The 19055-nt window shown below is 43.9% G+C and overlaps 1 protein-coding gene across 2 annotated transcripts; it reads left to right on the top strand.

The window, feature by feature from the left end:
- Positions 1-967: 967 nt before the first annotated feature.
- LOC129382481 (uncharacterized) lies at positions 968-17201 on the top strand. Of its 2 annotated transcripts, none has more exons than XM_055066504.1 (4): positions 968-1603; positions 2726-2916; positions 14725-14806; positions 17091-17201. In XM_055066504.1, exons 1-4 carry the CDS (start codon positions 1558-1560, stop codon positions 17096-17098), a joined length of 327 nt encoding a protein of 108 aa, XP_054922479.1. In that variant the 5' UTR covers positions 968-1557; the 3' UTR covers positions 17099-17201. The 2 variants fall into 2 exon arrangements, with proteins under 2 accessions (XP_054922479.1, XP_054922480.1); XM_055066505.1 differs by lacking the exons at positions 14725-14806; positions 17091-17201 and adding exons at positions 3747-3828; positions 5353-5442.
- Positions 17202-19055: the final 1854 nt, after the last annotated feature.

Below are 19055 nucleotides of genomic sequence, written 5' to 3'. Positions count from 1 at the left end.
CCACCTGGGATTCTTTAATGTGAACTTAAATCTAAGTACACAGGTGTTCTCGCATTTCGCCTCCATCGAAATGCAGCTGTCGTGGCCGCGATTCGATCACGCGACAGGCGAGATTAAAATAATCTACCCAGCAGTGAAGTAATTCCTAACGACAAGCTAGCAGCAACCCTTCCTTGCGAGAAATGTTAAGTTCAAATATGATGGAATCGTCGAAATGTAAATAAATTCTTCCCTAGATTAGTAGCTTTAAGGAATGCTGCAGCAATAACAAACGAATGTAAGTTTGCTAATTATGATAATTTCTTCATATCCCAGCTATGTTCTCAAAAGGCACGCGTCTGAGGGAAAGTTCATTACTGAAATATGAAACAACAACTTATATTTGGTGGCTCCGAGGAAAAGACTAAGAATGTAGGAACACCAAGTACGATATAACTTCCGTACCGTAATCATGGTTGAAGGAATGGACACCTCAAATAAGTCCGTCGTTATTGAGGCACTCATGTACACAACGTTGTATGCCCACTTCAATGCAAATAAATTTAAAGCACAACAAGATTGACATGTATCTTATTCAAACATTATGCTAAATATTATTCCTCGCGTTCGTAACGAGGTGCCATTTGGACATTTTCGATTTACTTGAGCGATTAGCATTTGACACCGGCAGCAAAGAAACTGTTTCTGCGAATATGACCCATAGACCTTCCTTTCGTCGTGCAATAAAACCAAGTGAACGTCTGGTATTGTTGGGTAATTTACCAGCTTCTTATTTATTCTAGTAAAATATCGAGGGCTGATAGATATTCTCATTGCATTGCCTGCAGCAGTTCAATGGTGCAGCCTTCACGACTTAAGGCGTTCAAATCTTACACCTTTTCACAATGCTACGCTTCGAGAAGATTTGCCGGACTAGACTGCGCTGCGTTTAATGCGCTTTGACCAGACGAAAGGGCTTTTCAAAAAACAAAAAAAAGATCGGTGGTCACTGACTGGAGCTGTCTCTTACCCAGAGTTTAAATGCAACATCACAACTGTGCAATAGCGAGCTAGCAGGCTAATTACCATCTTTAAGCGACTGACAGCCAGATGACTAATCGATACAGCTTCACGTGTCCTTGAGTACGGGATCTGCGGGTCAGTGCGTCCAACGACAGAAACAAGCACAAGGTTGTGGACGTTTCTAGCCGGCACGTGCCGCGCTAACGGTGGTCGAATCGCAAATGATCCGGTCAATGCCACACTGCGTGTGCGCGCATGCTTACTTCCTCCCTCCGTGCGAAGCGCGCCTTAGAAGACCGCCACTTACGCACCACTCCGCGCTCCCGCCTGCCTGCTTACGCACAAGGCTGTAGGTGAGACGAGTTGCTCTAAAGATGCCGCTTAGCAGGGCGCCTGGAGCGGTGCGAGGATGTGATCGCGCGCTGCAAGCGTCCCTGTCTGAATTCCGGCAGCCTCAATAAAAGCGTCTTGGGGAGGACTGACCGCCGCACATTTGCCCTTGTAGTCTTCGATCGCCACTCGCCTGCAGGCACGGAGAACGTAACTAGCGCAACTATGAAAAAAATTACCCTGACACTGGTCGCTGTGCTTCTCTCAGCAGGTACGTTACGCATCCCCTTGAACTGCGGCGCATTGCTTGTTCCTCCTTCTCTGCCTTGCACTGTTTGTTTTGTGCGCGCTTTGCAAGTACGTCTTCCAATGCTGTAACAATAAGTACACTCCACCTTGTGTCCTGCAGCACTGCAAAGGTTCACCACCACCCTTTCGAGGCACACACAACATTGGTGGGACGCTGAGTCACCGCTTTCTATTCCCATTCCCACTTCTAAAGTAAAAAATGCGCTGCAATTAGGAGCATGGTTAAGTGAAAATCCCCTATAACTATAGACAAGAAAAATATAGCTAGCTCAAGTGGTGCAATTCAGCCAGGCTAAGGTTGCCACTACATATGTAAGTGAGCCATAACAATAAAACGGGTGTTGGAAGAATGCGTGGTAGAAAGGCGAGTCAGGTAAAAAAATTACATGGCACAGTGATTTGTTTTTTTTTTGTGTGCCGATGACTTCACAATAGGTGCTTCCGTGTGGCAGGTGGAGACATCCGCCCCTTATATATATGAAAGTCTGTAGAAAAAGCAGAATGGCTTGGATCACAGTGAACATGATGACTGAGAGCTTCACTAGTTGGTGCGATTTCAAATGTTGAAAAACACGGCAAACCTTTTTCTCGTCTTCTCATTTTTCACCGCATTCTTCGTGGTGTTTTCCACATTAGTAATTACGATAGAGAAGCCTAATGAAAGCCGAGAAAATGGAAACACTCGATAAGATTTAACTGCAACGAATAGAAAGATGTGAAATGACTCAAATAGACTCATGGTCTAGTATCTATGGCACTGCGTGACATCTACCACATGCGGCGCGCCACCAAGGCGACAGAACAGCCAGAAAGACTGCGCTTTCTTTCTCTATGCCTGTCTTCTGTGTACCGTTTGCGTTACACATAACGGAGTAAACTATTTGCTATGAGAGGTCTGCACCTTAAGCCCACACGCACGTTCATTATATAAAGAAAATAAAGCTCGGATGTGCCTCTTCCACTTACAGAACATTAAGTTAGATGATGTGTGTCTTTCATAAGTGTTAGCCCACTTTGAAGGCTTTTCTGTTGAATAATTGTCCTCGTAACATAGCGCGGGAATTCACTATAAAGTTCTCCTCAGTGCTGCTAACGGAAGCTCAGCGTCAGCCTGGGAGACCTCTTCCTCCAAATGTGGGCCGACCAGGCCTGCTTCCTGGAAGGCCGGGCACATTTCCAAGTAGACCGGGGGGACAAGGATTCCCTGGCAGACCTGGGGTCCGACCCGGAGGAGGTGGTTCATTTCCACGTCCTGGTGGCGGCCAGAACTGTGGTGTAAGTGCACTCGTCTTGTAACTTCAGGAGAAACAGAGAGCATGATAGGAAACTACCGCTACGCTGTACAAAGGTGGTACCTACACTAATATCGTAATTTTCATAACGGCATATTTGCGTTACGGTGGACATTACCAATGCCATTTTGTGCTTTGTAACACATGTCCTGAGACAGTGAAAGGCAGCAGAATGGTCCTTTTTTATGCATCACTGCGGGAAAGAAAAGACCATCTGGCTCTTCAGTGCCCAATATATGAGATGGAAAAATAAGCGCTTCCATACGCTTCCCAGCCGGCATGCTGTTCTCTTTCTGGAGGAAGGGAATACATTTTTTTTACAGCAACCTTCTGAAAAGCATTGTGGGAATAATCTTGAAGTACATGCCCACAGAGTGTGAGACGAGCCCCTGATTACAAGTGTCATTGACAGCTTCTCTTTGGAACACCACTGCTTTGCGTTTGCCGCATATTGTATACTGCATAAGGCAGTATACAATATGTATACTGGTGTCAAAATGGTGTCATCTGTGCTTGCGTCCATTTTTCCACACACTCGACAAAGATCGACATTCCAAAGAACAGTGACAATAAATACTCCAAATTATAGTTGAACGCTTCCATTGGAGCGATTAAAAGATAATATCCAACTCGATAACGAGGTATCTAATGGGGACCAGCCTGGAGATTGCTATATTTAATTGGTGTTGCAATTTTAGACTGTCAAAGTTGGCGCATTTACGCGGAGCCACTTTCAAACTCAAAGAAAACAAATGTGGATTGCGATGCCTCATTCACGTTCATTCTAAGACTTTATTTTTGTCTCACGTGCAGGGCCGTGTGTGCCGTCCTGGTCAGCGCTGCGTTCCTCAACAAGTACAGTGCGTCAGAGCCCCTTCCCCACCGATCTATCGATGTGAGTATAACGCGAAGCCAAAACTTTGCGCGTTTCGACTATGATAGTTCACTGGGTTCTTTTGATATGTATTGTTGCATGAAACCGCCGCTTCCAATGTATGACTCATAAAAGAGGTCATGCGAGGGAAAGCACGATATTAAAACACCTGATATCAATGTTTGCTTTTGATGCAAGAGTATCAAGTCATCCATAGAAAAAAAAAGTCAGTGTTTGTGGCAGCAAGACGTTACCTAAATTCCTGTTGGCTTCGATCTACGTTTTGTGCGTGCCTCGATGGAGCAGGGAGGGCGAAAGGGCCCACCTGCTGACGTGCTGGTGCTCCAGGTGTTGCGTGAGGGGAGAGGGTATCGCCGCGACGCTACGTTACCCTCACTCTCGGAGGCCTTTGTTATCCACTCGTTCCATGTCGGCGTAATCTCTCGCCTGTGTTCTAACTTCTCCTCGATAATAGGATAAAAACAGTATATATTCCAAAGGAAAAACGTAGGTGGTAGTGAGTTTTGAACTTCCGACCCCACGCTCAGAGGCCGAATGTCTTACCCCTTGGGCTACACCAGCGCCTTCTAGATAGCAGGCCTGTGCGCTCTGCTTTGTGGCATCATGCTACTTGGGCGAAAATTTCGATTGGTAAGCGCGGCGTGACCAACGCGGTGATGTCCGAATCACCGCGACTTACTCGGGAACGTCCCCGTTGGATTGTGTGGCAATTTGGCAAGGTCGTGTGGCATCAGGGATCGAAGTGCGCTGGCCTTGTGCTCTCTAGGAGGCGTTGTCCATGCATCTACGCGCTCGCTTGCCCGCCAGGCCTTAACTCGAAGGACCGCTCCGCGGCGTTCCATTCGACAATAATGCTTTCAGATTCACAATTCTTAAGAAGTGCTTAGGTCTTCTCAGATTTATTTAGCCTATTTGTTTCTGTCCACATTCTGCAATTTTCACATTTTCCCTGTATTTACGATTTGATGCCTGCCTTTACTGCATAATAACGTTTTTGAGCTGCTCGTTATTCTTTATCTGCAGCTTTATGCACAAATTGTGTGAAGTGTCACAATGCTTCTGCTACATTCTATTCTGACACAAGAACATTAGAATGTTCGTTATCATGTTCATGTGTTCTTTAAATTTGCTAGTTTTTTGTCATTCCAGCATAGTTAGAGGACACTCAAACCTTGTAGATAACTGGCAACAATATTTGCCTTCATTTCCAATATCATAATAAGTAAATCACTCTATCAAGTCTGTAAGTTTAGTGAAGCCGGCACTCCGGCATTTTTTTGTAGCATAATAGCTGGCGTGCGAATTCATGCCCCGGCGACTATTGTCTCTGGATAATAGAAATAGATGCCAAATGGCATGGTTCTGCTGGCTGGAACCACTGGAAGCCAACCTGGGAGCCCAAAACACGTCATAGATGCCATGTTATCGACACCACTTGTACGTTCCACTATATTACGTCGACAGCAAGCATGACCAGCTGTAAGTTGTGTTGGTGGTAAAACATATTTCTTTCTATATGCGCAGGTATCTGAAGTAATCTCCCACGAGGTCAAGCAAGCTGGATGAGCGTCACCTTGAGCATGTTAGTTCATTCAATAAAACACATGCGCTCAGGAAGAGTTGGAATACCTTCTACATCGAAAAGGTGCTGTCTCTTAATACAGGTGGATGATGAATTTCCCCAATTTCCCCAATGAAGGACCTGCCCCAGACAGCTAAAAATACTTGGGACTGACTTGCAACTGCAAGCCACCCCCTCAGAAGGTGGTAAAAAAATCACGCACAAAGGACAGTAGAAATCACTTTCGTAAATTACCCGCAGAGACAAAAGAGTGACATAGCCTTCATAAATGAAAAATAGCTGAGCATGCGCACAAACATAACAGCCGCCAAATTCTGCGGAAAACAGCGTTAAAGAGGGTAAGACTGAAAAATTGTGATATAGTACACAGGCACATTATGCAAAAACATGACAGGTGGGCGTAGTTGAGACCACGAGTGAGAATCTAGAGGCACAATACCCGGAGGAAATAACAAGTGGACTTGCATCACTAAATGGGCTCAAAATGACAACCCGAAAAAATATCGTACTGTCAGGGTGACTCGAAGAAGCCAGCAACGCCTGGCACTCATGGCGTTCTAGCGATAACTCCAAATGCGTTGTCGAAGACGCCGGAGAGTGGAGAGGTAACGCAATACATACAAGGACAAATCAAACATGAGAAAGTCGTGTTTTCTTGTAGAAAGACTGTCTTATTTCCACACTGTCGTCATCGTGCCAAATGTTACGAAGGGAAATAAAAGATGACCCTTTTAGGTGGCAAAGCAGATGAAAGTCGCACACATTTAAATGAAAACGCAGCTGCGCTGATATCACAATTTAGCCGCGCACCCCACTCTTGAGTTCGGCGCAATACCTGAAAGACAGCAGTTGGCCATTGAGGATCCTTATTGTGAAAAATTAGAACATACGGGTTGAACGTCATCTCTGAAAATATGTTTGTTTAGTAAAACCACGCGCGCGCAAAAAGAATCGCACAACCTGCTACCTCAACGTTGTCATCTATCGCACTGCTTGATGTTACTTTTTCGTTATCAGCCTAATGAAATATCTACTTAAGTCACTTTAAAAGGCACTGTACTGGCAATTGAGCTCCTCAGAAGCATGGAAAAAAGGTCACGTAAGAATGCGTTCAGGAATCACGTTCAGGAGTGCGTAGAATTTTAATGCGGATTCAGTTTTCCTAATGGTTGCTGTATTTCTTCACCTGAAAGAACACCTCGTTATTTTGCGAGGGTGTTAATGTAGCAGAGGCTCTTGCTTATCCTCTGCGAAATTACGTGTGATGGAGGCTGTTTCGAGATATGGGCCATCAAACTCGCGCGAAGAATGCAGTGCTGTTCCACTTACGCTTTTAATAAAACACTCCTTTGTGCACTAAAGCACGAAAATAACCAGAACGCCCATGTATTTCGTCGCAACTTTGGGGATGGAAATGCCGAAGCTGGTGCCATCGTCAAAATTGATCTGAAATTTAATTTTAGTAGAGGCGCCTTCTAACTCACTGACTACAATTAGTAAATTGCGACATGTGCCAGAAAGTAATCATTGAGATGGCAATTAGTGAATTATTATGAATTAGTTGAATTTGTGTTTCGATTTATCGTGGAAGTAATGTCCACCTATTTCAATATTCCAGCTCAAGGATGGAAATGATGCTATCTGCCAAAATAGATATTTAGAAATTCTGTAAAACATAAAAGTGATAGTCCCATATGATATGATTTGTCTTAATGTACGCTACAACATTAGTCTACAGGTACATGACAGTCGTGAGCACGGCTTTCCAACGTACTCTGCGTCCGCCTTCCGTAAGATGTGCGGGAAACGGTACTATAAGCTCCTGTTCATCTTCTTTGCAATTATTGCCACAGCCGATGTTTCAAAATTCTGTGAAACATAATATTCTGCACCCGGCACATTTTATTGTACCTACACTGCACTGCAAATAGACATTTAGATGTCAATCATTAACAGCTTTTCCAAGGTAGTGAAAGAAAGCTTTTACCACGAGGCCATCTGTCATCAAGTGCATGCGTATGATGCTCCAATCAATATTTTTATTCCACTAGATGAACTGTCAATGAACTTACACTACATGGACTATACTCAATAAAGGTATTTACCATGCAATCTATTTTAATGGAAACAGGAGTTTTAAATATCGGATGTGACCGATACGGTGGTGTTTTCTTCTCTGTTCTTTCAGCAAGACGGACACTAGATGGTGAATCTGCCGCAGCAGGCTATTTGCTAATAAACTAAAATTGGTTGATTAACTTGTTATTTGGTTTTAACGCTATTGTCACATGGGCGGTGTTAGAAGAGGATGTCGCACAAAGCAAGGAAATTACACGGTTTTAAAGGCGGCGTCCGTTGAGACATTCGTCGACAAAAGTTGCGTTTTGTTGCGCTGACACCGAAACCGGGCTCGCGAAGAGCGCCCGAACTTACGCGACTGCTTACGTGAAGCTTCCCGACCTGTTTGCTTTATTTGGGTAAATGGTTGACCGCCTGTGAGCGCCTGCTATCGTCTTACCCCGAGAAGATGATGTCTACCTATTGGCGCTTGCAGATTGGACGGCGGATTGGATCTCTCTGCAGGTAATCGCAGCAAGCTGCTCCACGTCATGATTAACGTGGGCGATGCTTCCAGCGCTGTGTGCCTGTCCACTTCCGGTATGAGCTCAACAAACGAAATGTTTCTTAATGAATATATCAACCGTAGACAGTGCTTTCGAAACCTCGCATATTACTTTTGCTCATGCGTCGTTCTCCAACATGGTCACTTTAACATTGAACTTCGGACCAGTAATTAAAGAGTTAGTTAACCAACCTTAGTTAACTAGCGTGCGAACTGCGGCAGCTACTTGGTCATCTAGTGCCCAGCACGCTGATGGAAAGAATAGTGAAGAAAGCATTGTCTCATCATTTAAATCGGATTTCTTAGAAGTGTGCCTCCCTTAAAATGAATCATGCGGTATAAAACACATTGAAATGCAAGTTTATTGGCTCTAAGGTGACATATAAAATGATACCACCTGCAACTGCGCCCATTTCTCCACACACTCGACAAGCATGAACATTTCGAACGAACATCTACTATAAATTTTGTTAATCCCTCCCATAACGGTGATTAGAAGGTCATAATAAAATCAGTAATGATGTTTCTAAAGAAGAGGCGCTTGCACATATCTATATCCTAATAGAGTCCCAACTCTTGTATGCCAAAAACAGCGAGTTTACTTGGAGTCGCTTCCAAATCCATAAAAACAAATGCAGACAGCGACGCCTCATTCGTGTTAAATCAATGAGCCCGTTTTTTTTTTTTCTTCTTACATGCAGGATCGTATGTCCCCTGTTGTTCAGCACTGTGTTTCTGATCAAGTACAGTGCACCAGAGCCCCCTGTTCTGCCGAGCTTTCGATGTGAGTCAAATCTTTTGTGCTCCCACTTTAAAGAGTTCTCCGGTTTCTTTTCATACATATTGCTACTCGTACATACAACTACACCTAAGCGAGCATGACTCATAGAAAAACATATCAGTGATGATTTAGCGCTAAATGCGAGACATGCGCTGGCCTTTCATCCCACCTCACTAAGGTACCAGATCCATGATTTAAACCTCGTTCATCCCGTTGCAAAACGTTGCTCAGGGGCTCACTCGACACACGTCCTGCTCCTTCGATGAGCGAAGTGCGAGTGATGGTGGTCTGGAGCTGATCACCGTCAGTTGCAACGCTCCTAACGCTGACGCATTAAAAGGAACCACGAAGGATAACACGGTCCTGAAAAGACTTATATCCATGGCTTATCTTTAGCTACCGATTTCTGCCCTGATTGTGCAACTGTCTCAACATTTCCCCTGCGTTTGAGATTCCATTCCTTCGTTTAATGCATATTCCAACATTTCGCTGAACTGAAAATTGTTCCAAGTGCCTTAATGGTTTCGCCTGATTTCACATATATTCAGGCGCACCACACTACAATGCTCATCATTGCCTTTCTGCGTGCTGTAAATTTTGCTAGTTCTCTCTGATTCCTGTCTAGTCATACGACTCAGAAATGTTGTGGAAAGGCGACAACGAAAGTCGCAACGTTTCGAATATCGCAAAAAAAAACATCTTACACGCTTCTAGATTTAGTAAAGTTGGGAGTGAGGCACGCTTTGGTAACATAGTAGCGGCTGCCCAAATCTACACCCCAGCGACGGCTCTCGGTGGATAACCGAAACGTCTTTGTTTTCGCTGGATACAAGCGCCGGAAGCAATTGCGGGAGCCGGAAGCACATCATAGAAGCCATATTTCGGACCACACTTATTCATTCCTGTATATTAGGTCGACAACAAGCGTCGCTGACCGTAAGTTATGCTAGTGGTAAGAAGTATAATCTTACTACTGGCTGAAGCTAGATGGCACGTCTAATTTCTGTTATTGTGGTTTGCAACGCAACGCGTGTCGGAGCCCTGAGTATGCTTTGAAACGTGAAAATAAATTATTCTAATAGAAAAGTTACCTTGCGTTTGTCTCATTGAAATAGACAACCATTTATATGCGTGCTTCTTTTGATCAGCAATCCGTAATTTTTATTATCACGTCGCATTACACCGTCGCCACGCTGGAGGCCGGCTACGAATTTGTGCTGTTGCGGCAGTGAGAGCTTTCAGTCCCGCGTGCAAGACCCAAAGCTGTACACCCTTTTATTCTCACTGAGGCGACAATGCAATGCATTCATATTCCCCAGAAAAATTCCGGTCATGAATTATTTTGTCGCTCACTATGAGGGCACATGCGTTTGATGTGTTCACATATAAAGAACATGTCCCTTGCGTCGAGCTTCTACATTTATATGCCGTTTTCTTGTACAACTTATAGGAGTAACGTTCACTCGTGATACATTCGAACCACAAAGCAAAACTGGCGCCAGCTGGAAAGTAATACTGGGTGTCCCGCGGTGTCAAATTTGCGCAGATATTTAAAGTGTGCAACTGCCCCGTAGACGGACCGAACCAAGGTAATGTTATTGGATGTTGCGTGGACATATACGCCTTTCTTTTTTTTTTTCGCCTAATCGCATAATTAGTTATTAGTACTTAATTAACGGGTCATATAATATATTCACAGCTAATATGTCAATGAGAAAATTGCAGACCATTTGAAGATTCTCGAGCCACCTTTTCTTTGCTTCCGAGCTTGAAAGAAAGCAGGCGAAGTACGAAAAAGTGCCGAAATACGAAAAAAAATATCGAGGAGCTGTAGCACATCACACATGGTATGAGAAGGGAACATGTATTTTTAATCAATTTGTAATGGTAGCAACTATAGCTTTTTGATTACTGTGATACACACTGATTGGTTCGGTTACCATCTTAGACAGAATCTCAGTTAAACTTAAATTTATACACGACCGTTGTTAGGCAGTTGAGTGATTTGGATTAGTGTGAGGCTTCAAAGCAAACTCTTCTAGCACGAACTGAGTGAACCATTTCTTGCCTGGTTTTGAATTCTCCATATTGAAGTCCCCAACGACGTCACACGGTTACTGCCATCCCGGCTAACCCATACAATGTGCGTGGTCATGAAATTCTCGATATCACACTCGGGCATGCCTCGAAGTCTATACACAGTGAATAACACAGTTCCTTCGTTCAATTGTATGACACATACATTGCCACAGTCTCTGGCGTTGTCCTCTTGCGAGTCTACAGTGCATGGTTGTACATCATTTTGTCCTTTGCATATATGGCAATGCCTCCTGCTAGTGAATCCATGTGCTGTTCACAAACGATTCCAGTATAACCATCGAGTTGAAACAATATATCTTACTTTATTTATTATTAATTATTATTATAACTAACATTAAGGGCTGATTAAGTGCTTGAAGCCAGGTTCACCTCCGCTGCGGGTCGGCCAGGTATTGCACAATCTTCGAGCCCCCGCTCACCGTTATATTGTTGACGCAGAAACACGAAAAATACATAATTTTCCATTATTTACTTCATTTATTATTACTCTTATTATTAGGGGCGAGTGCTTGAAGCCCGTTTTATCTCCTCCCGCGAGTCGGCCCAGTATTTTACTACCTCCTAGATCGGCCCACATTTTTGCCCACGGGCAGGACAGATACATTGGAGGGGCGGGGAGAGGTAGCGGTATACATCTTCGCTGTGAAAATACGACACAACTTTTCTTATACAAATGCGCTTAGCGAGAACGTGGAGTGAACTGAAGCATGGGCTAGGGGTGGGGGCCGGAGCGAGGTTGTCCTATCACGGCGGAACGTTTTAGAAAGGCGTACTAAAATCACGCAGGTAGGTGACCAGAAATAAATAAAAACAAAAGCAATAAAACAGTGACTACGGACGCATCTGATAGCTCGAGTTAGCGTTGCCGATACGAAGACTGAAACTTGAACTCTTCTTATCTATTTCCTCGTGACACGTGCCGCAAGAACGTGTTTCAGTTGCTCGGTTCAATGTCACCTTGGGTATCTGCGCTGGCTACACCACTATACGTGCGCACCACTCTTTCAATACAGACGTACCATGTGGATTACTTGGAGGGATCCGGTCCTGCTTTCTCATTTTTTTTCAGAGCAAAATGAGAAAAAACAAAGAACTGGTCATTGCGCCGCATTCCGTGCAAGCCTGTTTTGAGCCAGTGAAGCCCCACAGGACTCCCCAAGCTGTCATTTACTACGGTCATTCGAACGGGTGATACGTTCAGTAGAATCTGCACGCTTCAATTCCTGCTTCGCCAGTTTCTCGGGTGCCAGGAACGCCACTATGAAGCACTTGGCTTTGGTATTAGCTCTGACGCTGCTGTCAGCAGGTGAGTTCTAGTCACACGTTTGTGGCGGGCTGCCGTGAAAACTTTTCAATATGAGACGTATTTTCGTCAATACTGATTCAACATGTGTTAGTTTAATTCAGCTAATTCTAAATCTTCGCAGATGTAAAGTTATAATTGTCACTATATTGGAAATGAGTTTTCAATCCGTGTAGACGCTGTTCAAGCAACTGAGCCTCGTGTTGAACATGCGCCGCCATTTGCATAGTTGCATGTAATGAGCTTTAAGCAAAGCAATGCTTCCCTATACAAGATGTCCCACGTAACTTGAGCCAACATATTAAACATGAAAAGCGCGTCGGAAGCGAGTTAAACCGAACGCATACTATTCGCACTCGCCTACAATGACTCAGGCAATTTTTTGTTTTCCCCATAACTATTTAAGCTTAATTACCCAACTTTTTCGTTATTGGCTGAGGACCCCACGTATGATACGCATATTTATTGAGCACCTTCAGAAACCACCGATCGAGCTGTTCCCTGTACGATACGTCTCACTAGTCCATTTTTTCTAGGTTACAAAGAAAGCCGCGAAATTTGAAAAAAGAAGAAAAGCCACATAACGGAGGGCTTGCGCAGTGGTATCGTGCTGCTCTCAAGCGTGCATTCGGTGAACAAGTTCGGCTTCGCCGTGATTGGCGACCGGGAAGAGGCAGGCCGTTCTTTATCTCCTTGGCAGCGCTCAGCCAGCAGCATGCATTTGCGCCATCATCGGACGGGAGCCGACCTCGTTCACCGAGAGTACGCTGGAGAGCAGCACGATACCACTGCGCAAGAGCTCTGTCACGTGTTCTTTTTTTTTTTTCATATTTCGCGCGCTTGCTTTGCAACCCGAAAAAAAGGAGTACGTGAGACGTATCGTAGAAGAAACAACGCGATCGGTGCTTTCTGAAGGTGCTCTACATATCTGCGTATCGTACTTGGGGTCCTCAGCCAATAATTAAGAAGTTGGGTAATTAAACTTAATTACTGAGTCATGACGAAAACAAAACATTGCCTGAGTTACTATAGGCTATTGCGAATCGTATGCGGTTGGTTCAATTCGCTACCGACACGCCTTTCATATTCAAATTATTGGCTAAAGTTACGTGCGACAGCCTGTATACTACCTGCCTCGTGTGTTTATATGCTGTCACAAGAAATTCGAGGTACGAATTGGCTGGAACAACACCGCTTATTTCAATGCGAACACTCGTTATTGCCACTCTATTTCTGTGTCTCTCCGTCCTGTTTTTCCGCTTCGGTTGAGAAAGCGAGAACAAAAATTGAGGTTACTATTGGGTCAGTACTGCCAAATGACTTCCGCGGTGTGGAAATCTGCGACATTTGTTTTCTCTCCATCTAGAAAAAAAAAAAAAAAAATACGCATTGTGCAACTACATCGCGTGAAGACTAAGAAAGGCTCAATATATTCGTGACGTCGAAGAAGTGAGGCAGTAAATGAGGGGTGAATGTTGAACAAGTAGGTAGGTATATGTCGTGTTTCGTAAAACCTCGAGAGACTGCAAATGTATACTAAGCGTTGTAGGGCAGATCTGGAAAGGCTTTCGGCGCACTTGCACATGGAACAGAGGGTTTTTTAAAACGACGATATCCTAACCATGTGTTTGTTCCAGCCCTGTTCGCGGAGGCGCAGCGATTCCCCGGAGGAGGGGGAGGATTCCCACGGCCCGGTGGCGGGCGCAGATGTGGCGTAAGCGTTTTATCGTTTCTTCACACGACGTGAAGTTTTGATATTTCACTCTCCTAAAGTGTCTGTCTATGCACGACTACGTGCATTACCACAAGTATATTCTTTTACTCGCTGGGGCAGCCACGTGACTTGAGAACTTGAGAATGAAATTAGACATAAACACGTAAAGGCCCTTCACGTGCTGATATGGTAAAAGCGACTGATGGAATGCATTGTCCATGATACATTGTCTATGCTCTTCAGGTTTACGCTCTTCAGTATGAACACGGGCGCCCGTGTTGGTCGTTTCTCTCTTTCTCGTCTACCTTTTTCGCGCACTTTTTCATTAAAATGGCATCATAATCAAACCAGGTAAGGTTTCCTGAAGGGACAGTGGGCTGGAGACCTCTGCGCTCTAACAATATTCTAATTCCAGTGTATCCGTGAGCTCGTATACGTGGAGTCATTTAACAAGCTCTAAATTACAAGAAAGCGTATATAGTAGTGGCGACGTCTGAATGGATGCTTAATCTCCAGGGTAAAATAAATTAAATTGTGGGTTTTTACGCGATGAAACCACTTTCTCATTATGAGGCACGTTGTAGTGGGGGACTCCGGAAATTTGATCCACTGGGACTTATTTAACGTGCACCTAAATCTAAGTACACCGCTGTTTTCGCATTTCGCCTCCACCGAAATGCCGCCGCCGTCGCCAAGATTCGATCCCGCGACTGTGTGCTTAGCATCCCAACACCATAGCCACTAAGCAAACACGACAGGTAATCTCTGAGGTACGTTCTTGTCCTCAATGCAGGGCCGTGTGTGTCGTCCTGGTCAGCGCTGCGTTCCCCAACAAGTACAGTGCTTCAGAGCCCCCTGCCCACCCATCTATCAATGTGAGTAGAAAAGGAAACCGAATGTTTGTGTGTTTCCAATGTAAGAGCTCACATGCCCTCTGAAACATATTAGCTGAGGTAGCAAGCCCTGCATAGAGCAGGGCTCACGTCTTCAGATTCCACTAAGCTCTTTGTGTGTAGAGATCTCTCTCAGGGTTCTTGATTTTTCGTTTTCATGCGCACTGCTGTGCATCATAGCAACTACCGAATCTCGATTAAGAAAACCGCACAGAAAACCATTCAATACAGTTTTCAAGACAGCAAATAGCCGAACGCTTCTAGGAAGTTATTAGCTTTATTAAACCGATAATGCACTTGAAGGCGTACATTTGCCGCAGTGAGAACATTTAGCTACAACTTGTTTAATTGCGTTATTCCGTAGAGAACAGAGCCATTACTTAGGACATTTGTAGTGGCAGGATAGCTGGCTACCAACATAAGCGAATTACTCGTGTCTGCTGTCGCCAGCGGCGCAAGCGCCAGTGTGGGAGGTGGTTCTCCCGCTGCCGGAACTCTCTCCCGCAGATACCGCAAAGGGACAGGACGGCGGGCGCAGAGGAGGGCTCTCCCTCACGAGCTCTCCCACCACCAAAGCGTGTAAACCATCTCAACGAAAGCACTAGCCCGATGGCATGCTCTTCTCAAAGAGCTATTACAGGTGGCGTTCAGCGACGAAAACGTCCCACAACTACGTGGCGCGAGGGCAACTGGCGCCTTTGTATTGGTGGTTGAAGTCCGACTGCCACTGACCACCAATCACCGACCACGAGAAAGGGTCGAAAGAGCTAAAGAAAGCAATTCGTTTCGAAAAGGAAGGACATCACAAGGAAAGCGCCACAGTAAAACGCCTTACAGAGTCGGCGAATACTCGTATCGCCACATGTATCCTTTCCAACGCTCCTTGCCATTATAGTATAACACGGTGCGAGCGAGACAGGTGTCTTCTAGACTAATGAGGAAACATTAAAAAAAGCTTATAGCAGAAACAAGTTGCTAATAACTTACTTCGAAAGTGAGCTTGGATTGTTGTCCTGCTAGCAATTATATTACGAAAATGTGCTCTAATATGGACGGTGGAACGCGCGCATGCGAAGAAATAGTTAATATTAATTTGACGGTATGACTCCTTAGTGAAAACTAGGACTACTATTTCATGTAAGTTTCTAGCTCTTGGGATGAAATTATGGGACATATGTGTTCCCATCAAGTTTAAACGCGATCCCTTTGGGACCTTGGCAATGGAACGTGCGGCGTTCAGATAATAGTGATGGATTAGAATCAATCTGCCTTTTTGCCTGCCTTTTTGTAAAATAGCACCCCAAAACATTGTGGGTTTATGAAGGTTAGAGTTCTGAGCCATGATTTGGTACGGATGCTTTATCCGATGCTATTCCCTTTCGCGCTTCGTAATTTTTGAGAGCGACTTTCCGCTCACGTTGCAAGTGGGATGATCCGGCCATGAACGGCGGATGATAGGAATGGCAAAGAATTGAGTGGAAGGCATCGCTACAATAACGTGGCCTACAAGTTAGATTGGAATGGAACACTACAAGAATAATTTCGTTATAAAATATGAAAGCAGTCATGCACATCTCATTCGAAGATGCCTCATAGCTTCCTAGATCTTCCCTTAGTTTAGAAGAAAATGACCGACTTCTACACCTAAAATTAGAACTCTCTGTGGTGGGAAACTACAAGTGGGAATAATCACTTTCCATTATAGGCGTTCAATCATTGCATTCGTTGAGAGGTATTGTTAAAATTTTTTAGTGTTGTAATCGCGAAATACTTTTCCATGGACTCCGCCAATCATGATCATAAAATACAGCAAGGCTACATTTCATGGCAATAGATGAAAACTAATTTCATGCAATGTGTGTAAGCTGTGAAAAATGGAGACAAAGCTCACTGACCAAATGAGCGTTATTCCGTTCCAATAAAAGAATTTACGTTGTATTAGAATACTTTGTTTTCATTTCATCACTGCCTACTCTACCGTTTCAGATACATCAACATAGCTGCTTAGAAATAATTTCTGGCGCCACATTAAAAGTTCATCGGCACAATGCATCCAGGGTACCAGCATTAAACATTTTCGAGCTACCTAGCTACCATTGCCGACATTTTGAATATGACAAACTAAGCCGATCAATCACGCCTCCAAGTACAGTGAAGTGGGCACTAAATTCCTTCGTAGAACAATTCATATCACAGTATTAAATCGAGAGCAAGTCTTACCGTAACCTGTTTTTGTGCTAAAAGTAATTTATTTTGTTTTTTACAGGTGTCTGAAACCGAGTTTCCAGCAAGGAAAAACACACTGGATGAACGAAACTTTAAAAGATATGTTAGTTCTTTCAATAAAAGCACGTGCGTGCAGAAAGAGTTTGGGTGACCTTATACCGCAATGTTCTCATCTGTCATACAACTTCGTGTTGGTCTTACGCTATTATCCCAATGAAACATCTACTCAAAACATTCTTAAAATGCTATGTAACTGCAATGCAGCTCCACAGAAACTGCGAAAAGAAATCATGCACAAAAGTGTCAAAGAGCCACTTTCTTAATATATTGCGCGAAAAGGCAGAGATAAAGGCCATAAATGAAAATACAGATAGCTGGGCATGTGTATGCTGATCATGCGCAGTCGCTACTTTCTGCAGGAAAGCGAGACAGTAGGAGGAAAGAGTGTTAAGACTAGGCAAGGTGATGATCGAGTACAGCCACGAATTATGCAAGTACACATGACACATGGACGTAGCCAAGGCCACGAGTCAATATTTTGGGACAACACCTGGAGGTATTGGCATGCTCGTTCGTGTTCTGGCGATAAGTGCGAGTCCACTGTCTATATGATGGAGAGCTAACACAATTAGTAGCAAGGACCAATCATATGTGAGAAAATGTTTGAGGTCTCTTGCTGTGGAAAGACCAGGTTATATTTCAACATTGTCGCTGTGGCGACAGCCGTTAAGGAGCGAAATAAAAGATGCGTTTGGTACAAAGCATATACAGCTTGCACAAAATTAATAGAAGAGGCGACTGTGGCAATGTGATAAGTTAGCCTGAGGCTGTTGCTACTTTCGCATTGGGCTTAATAACGGAGAGATAGGAGTTGGCCAATTGAGGACCCCTATTCCCAAAACATCTCTTGCGTAGCGGCCGCCGGCATGGGCAACGCTACGTTGATCGCCTTGCTATCCCGCCAGTCGATCGCTATCACGAGGAACTGGATCCTAAACACAGGCCAATGACGAAATGCTCTTACATCCGCTTCCGTTACTAAATAACCGAGTGCTCTTAAGGCCTATAAATTTGAATATATTTTCTGGAGACACTGCGCGAATACTTATATCGCATTGGAGAAATCGTCATAATTACCACTATAATTGATTACAGCTATTGAGTTCCTAAATATGATGCCAATTATATCCCGAAAAGGGCTGAAATATTTTAAGTTGATGCGATGGCTAATATGAAGTGCAGGGCTGGGTAGTACACCTTTTACTAATATCCCCCCTACTAAACTGGCTTATGTGATCATTTTTCATTATCAAAGAATGACGGTAACATTCAATGCTATGTTTGCGTTTTTTTTCCTTGTAGCGATCACTGAGAACTTGCATATACATGTCAAAGGCAAAATTTCCTGATTAGACAACTTACGAACCGATACGACAGAATTTGCTTAAAATTAGGAGAAAAAGAAGTATCCTGCTGAATGCAGGAAGCCTAATCTTGATTTATGACTTGATGGTTTGTACAAAAGTTGCAGTATATCAGCGGGTTAAAAAAAATTTAAGCACCAGGTTTACAAATATATATCTGTGCACCAAGAACAGGTATTGTAGATCTGTAAACTATATTTGCAAGAGTATCCTAAGTGGACAAATGTGATTAACCAATTTTCAGCTTACCTGAAGTTAGTACAATGATTACGAGAGTTTGAAAAATTCCGACTCACAAAGTAGCGGTATATAACGCAGTATACTGCACCTATTTTGTTCACTTTACATGTGTCATTAGCTGTCTTAGCATGTATCGGGACAAGATTGCTTTAGGAACAGAAGTTGCCGCTTGTGCCGCCGCTGCTCTCAATGAGGATAGAGAAATATTGAAGGATAATACGGAGATGTATACAAAAATACTATAATGGAAAATGTGAACCGTATACCTCATTAAACCAAGCAGACCAGGTAACTATTTGTCACCAGCCCGTTTAAAGGGGAATGCCAGTAAACCTTCATCA

Source organism: Dermacentor andersoni, chromosome 6, assembly GCF_023375885.2.
Source record: "Dermacentor andersoni chromosome 6, qqDerAnde1_hic_scaffold, whole genome shotgun sequence".
In the NCBI taxonomy this organism is placed as follows: Eukaryota; Metazoa; Arthropoda; class Arachnida; order Ixodida; family Ixodidae; genus Dermacentor; species Dermacentor andersoni.
Note: the sequence above shows the minus strand (reverse complement) of the source record. Positions and strands in the feature narration are given on the sequence as shown.

Coding starts and splice junctions, on each gene's coding strand:
- LOC129382481 (XM_055066504.1), top strand. CDS start 1,558: ATGAAAAAAATTACCCTGACACTGGTCGCTGTGCTTCTCTCAGCAG. Junction 1,604..2,725: donor CGCTGTGCTTCTCTCAGCAG/GTACGTTACGCA, acceptor AGTTCTCCTCAG/TGCTGCTAACGGAAGCTCAG. Junction 2,917..14,724: donor GTGGCGGCCAGAACTGTGGT/GTAAGTGCACTC, acceptor TCCTCAATGCAG/GGCCGTGTGTGTCGTCCTGG.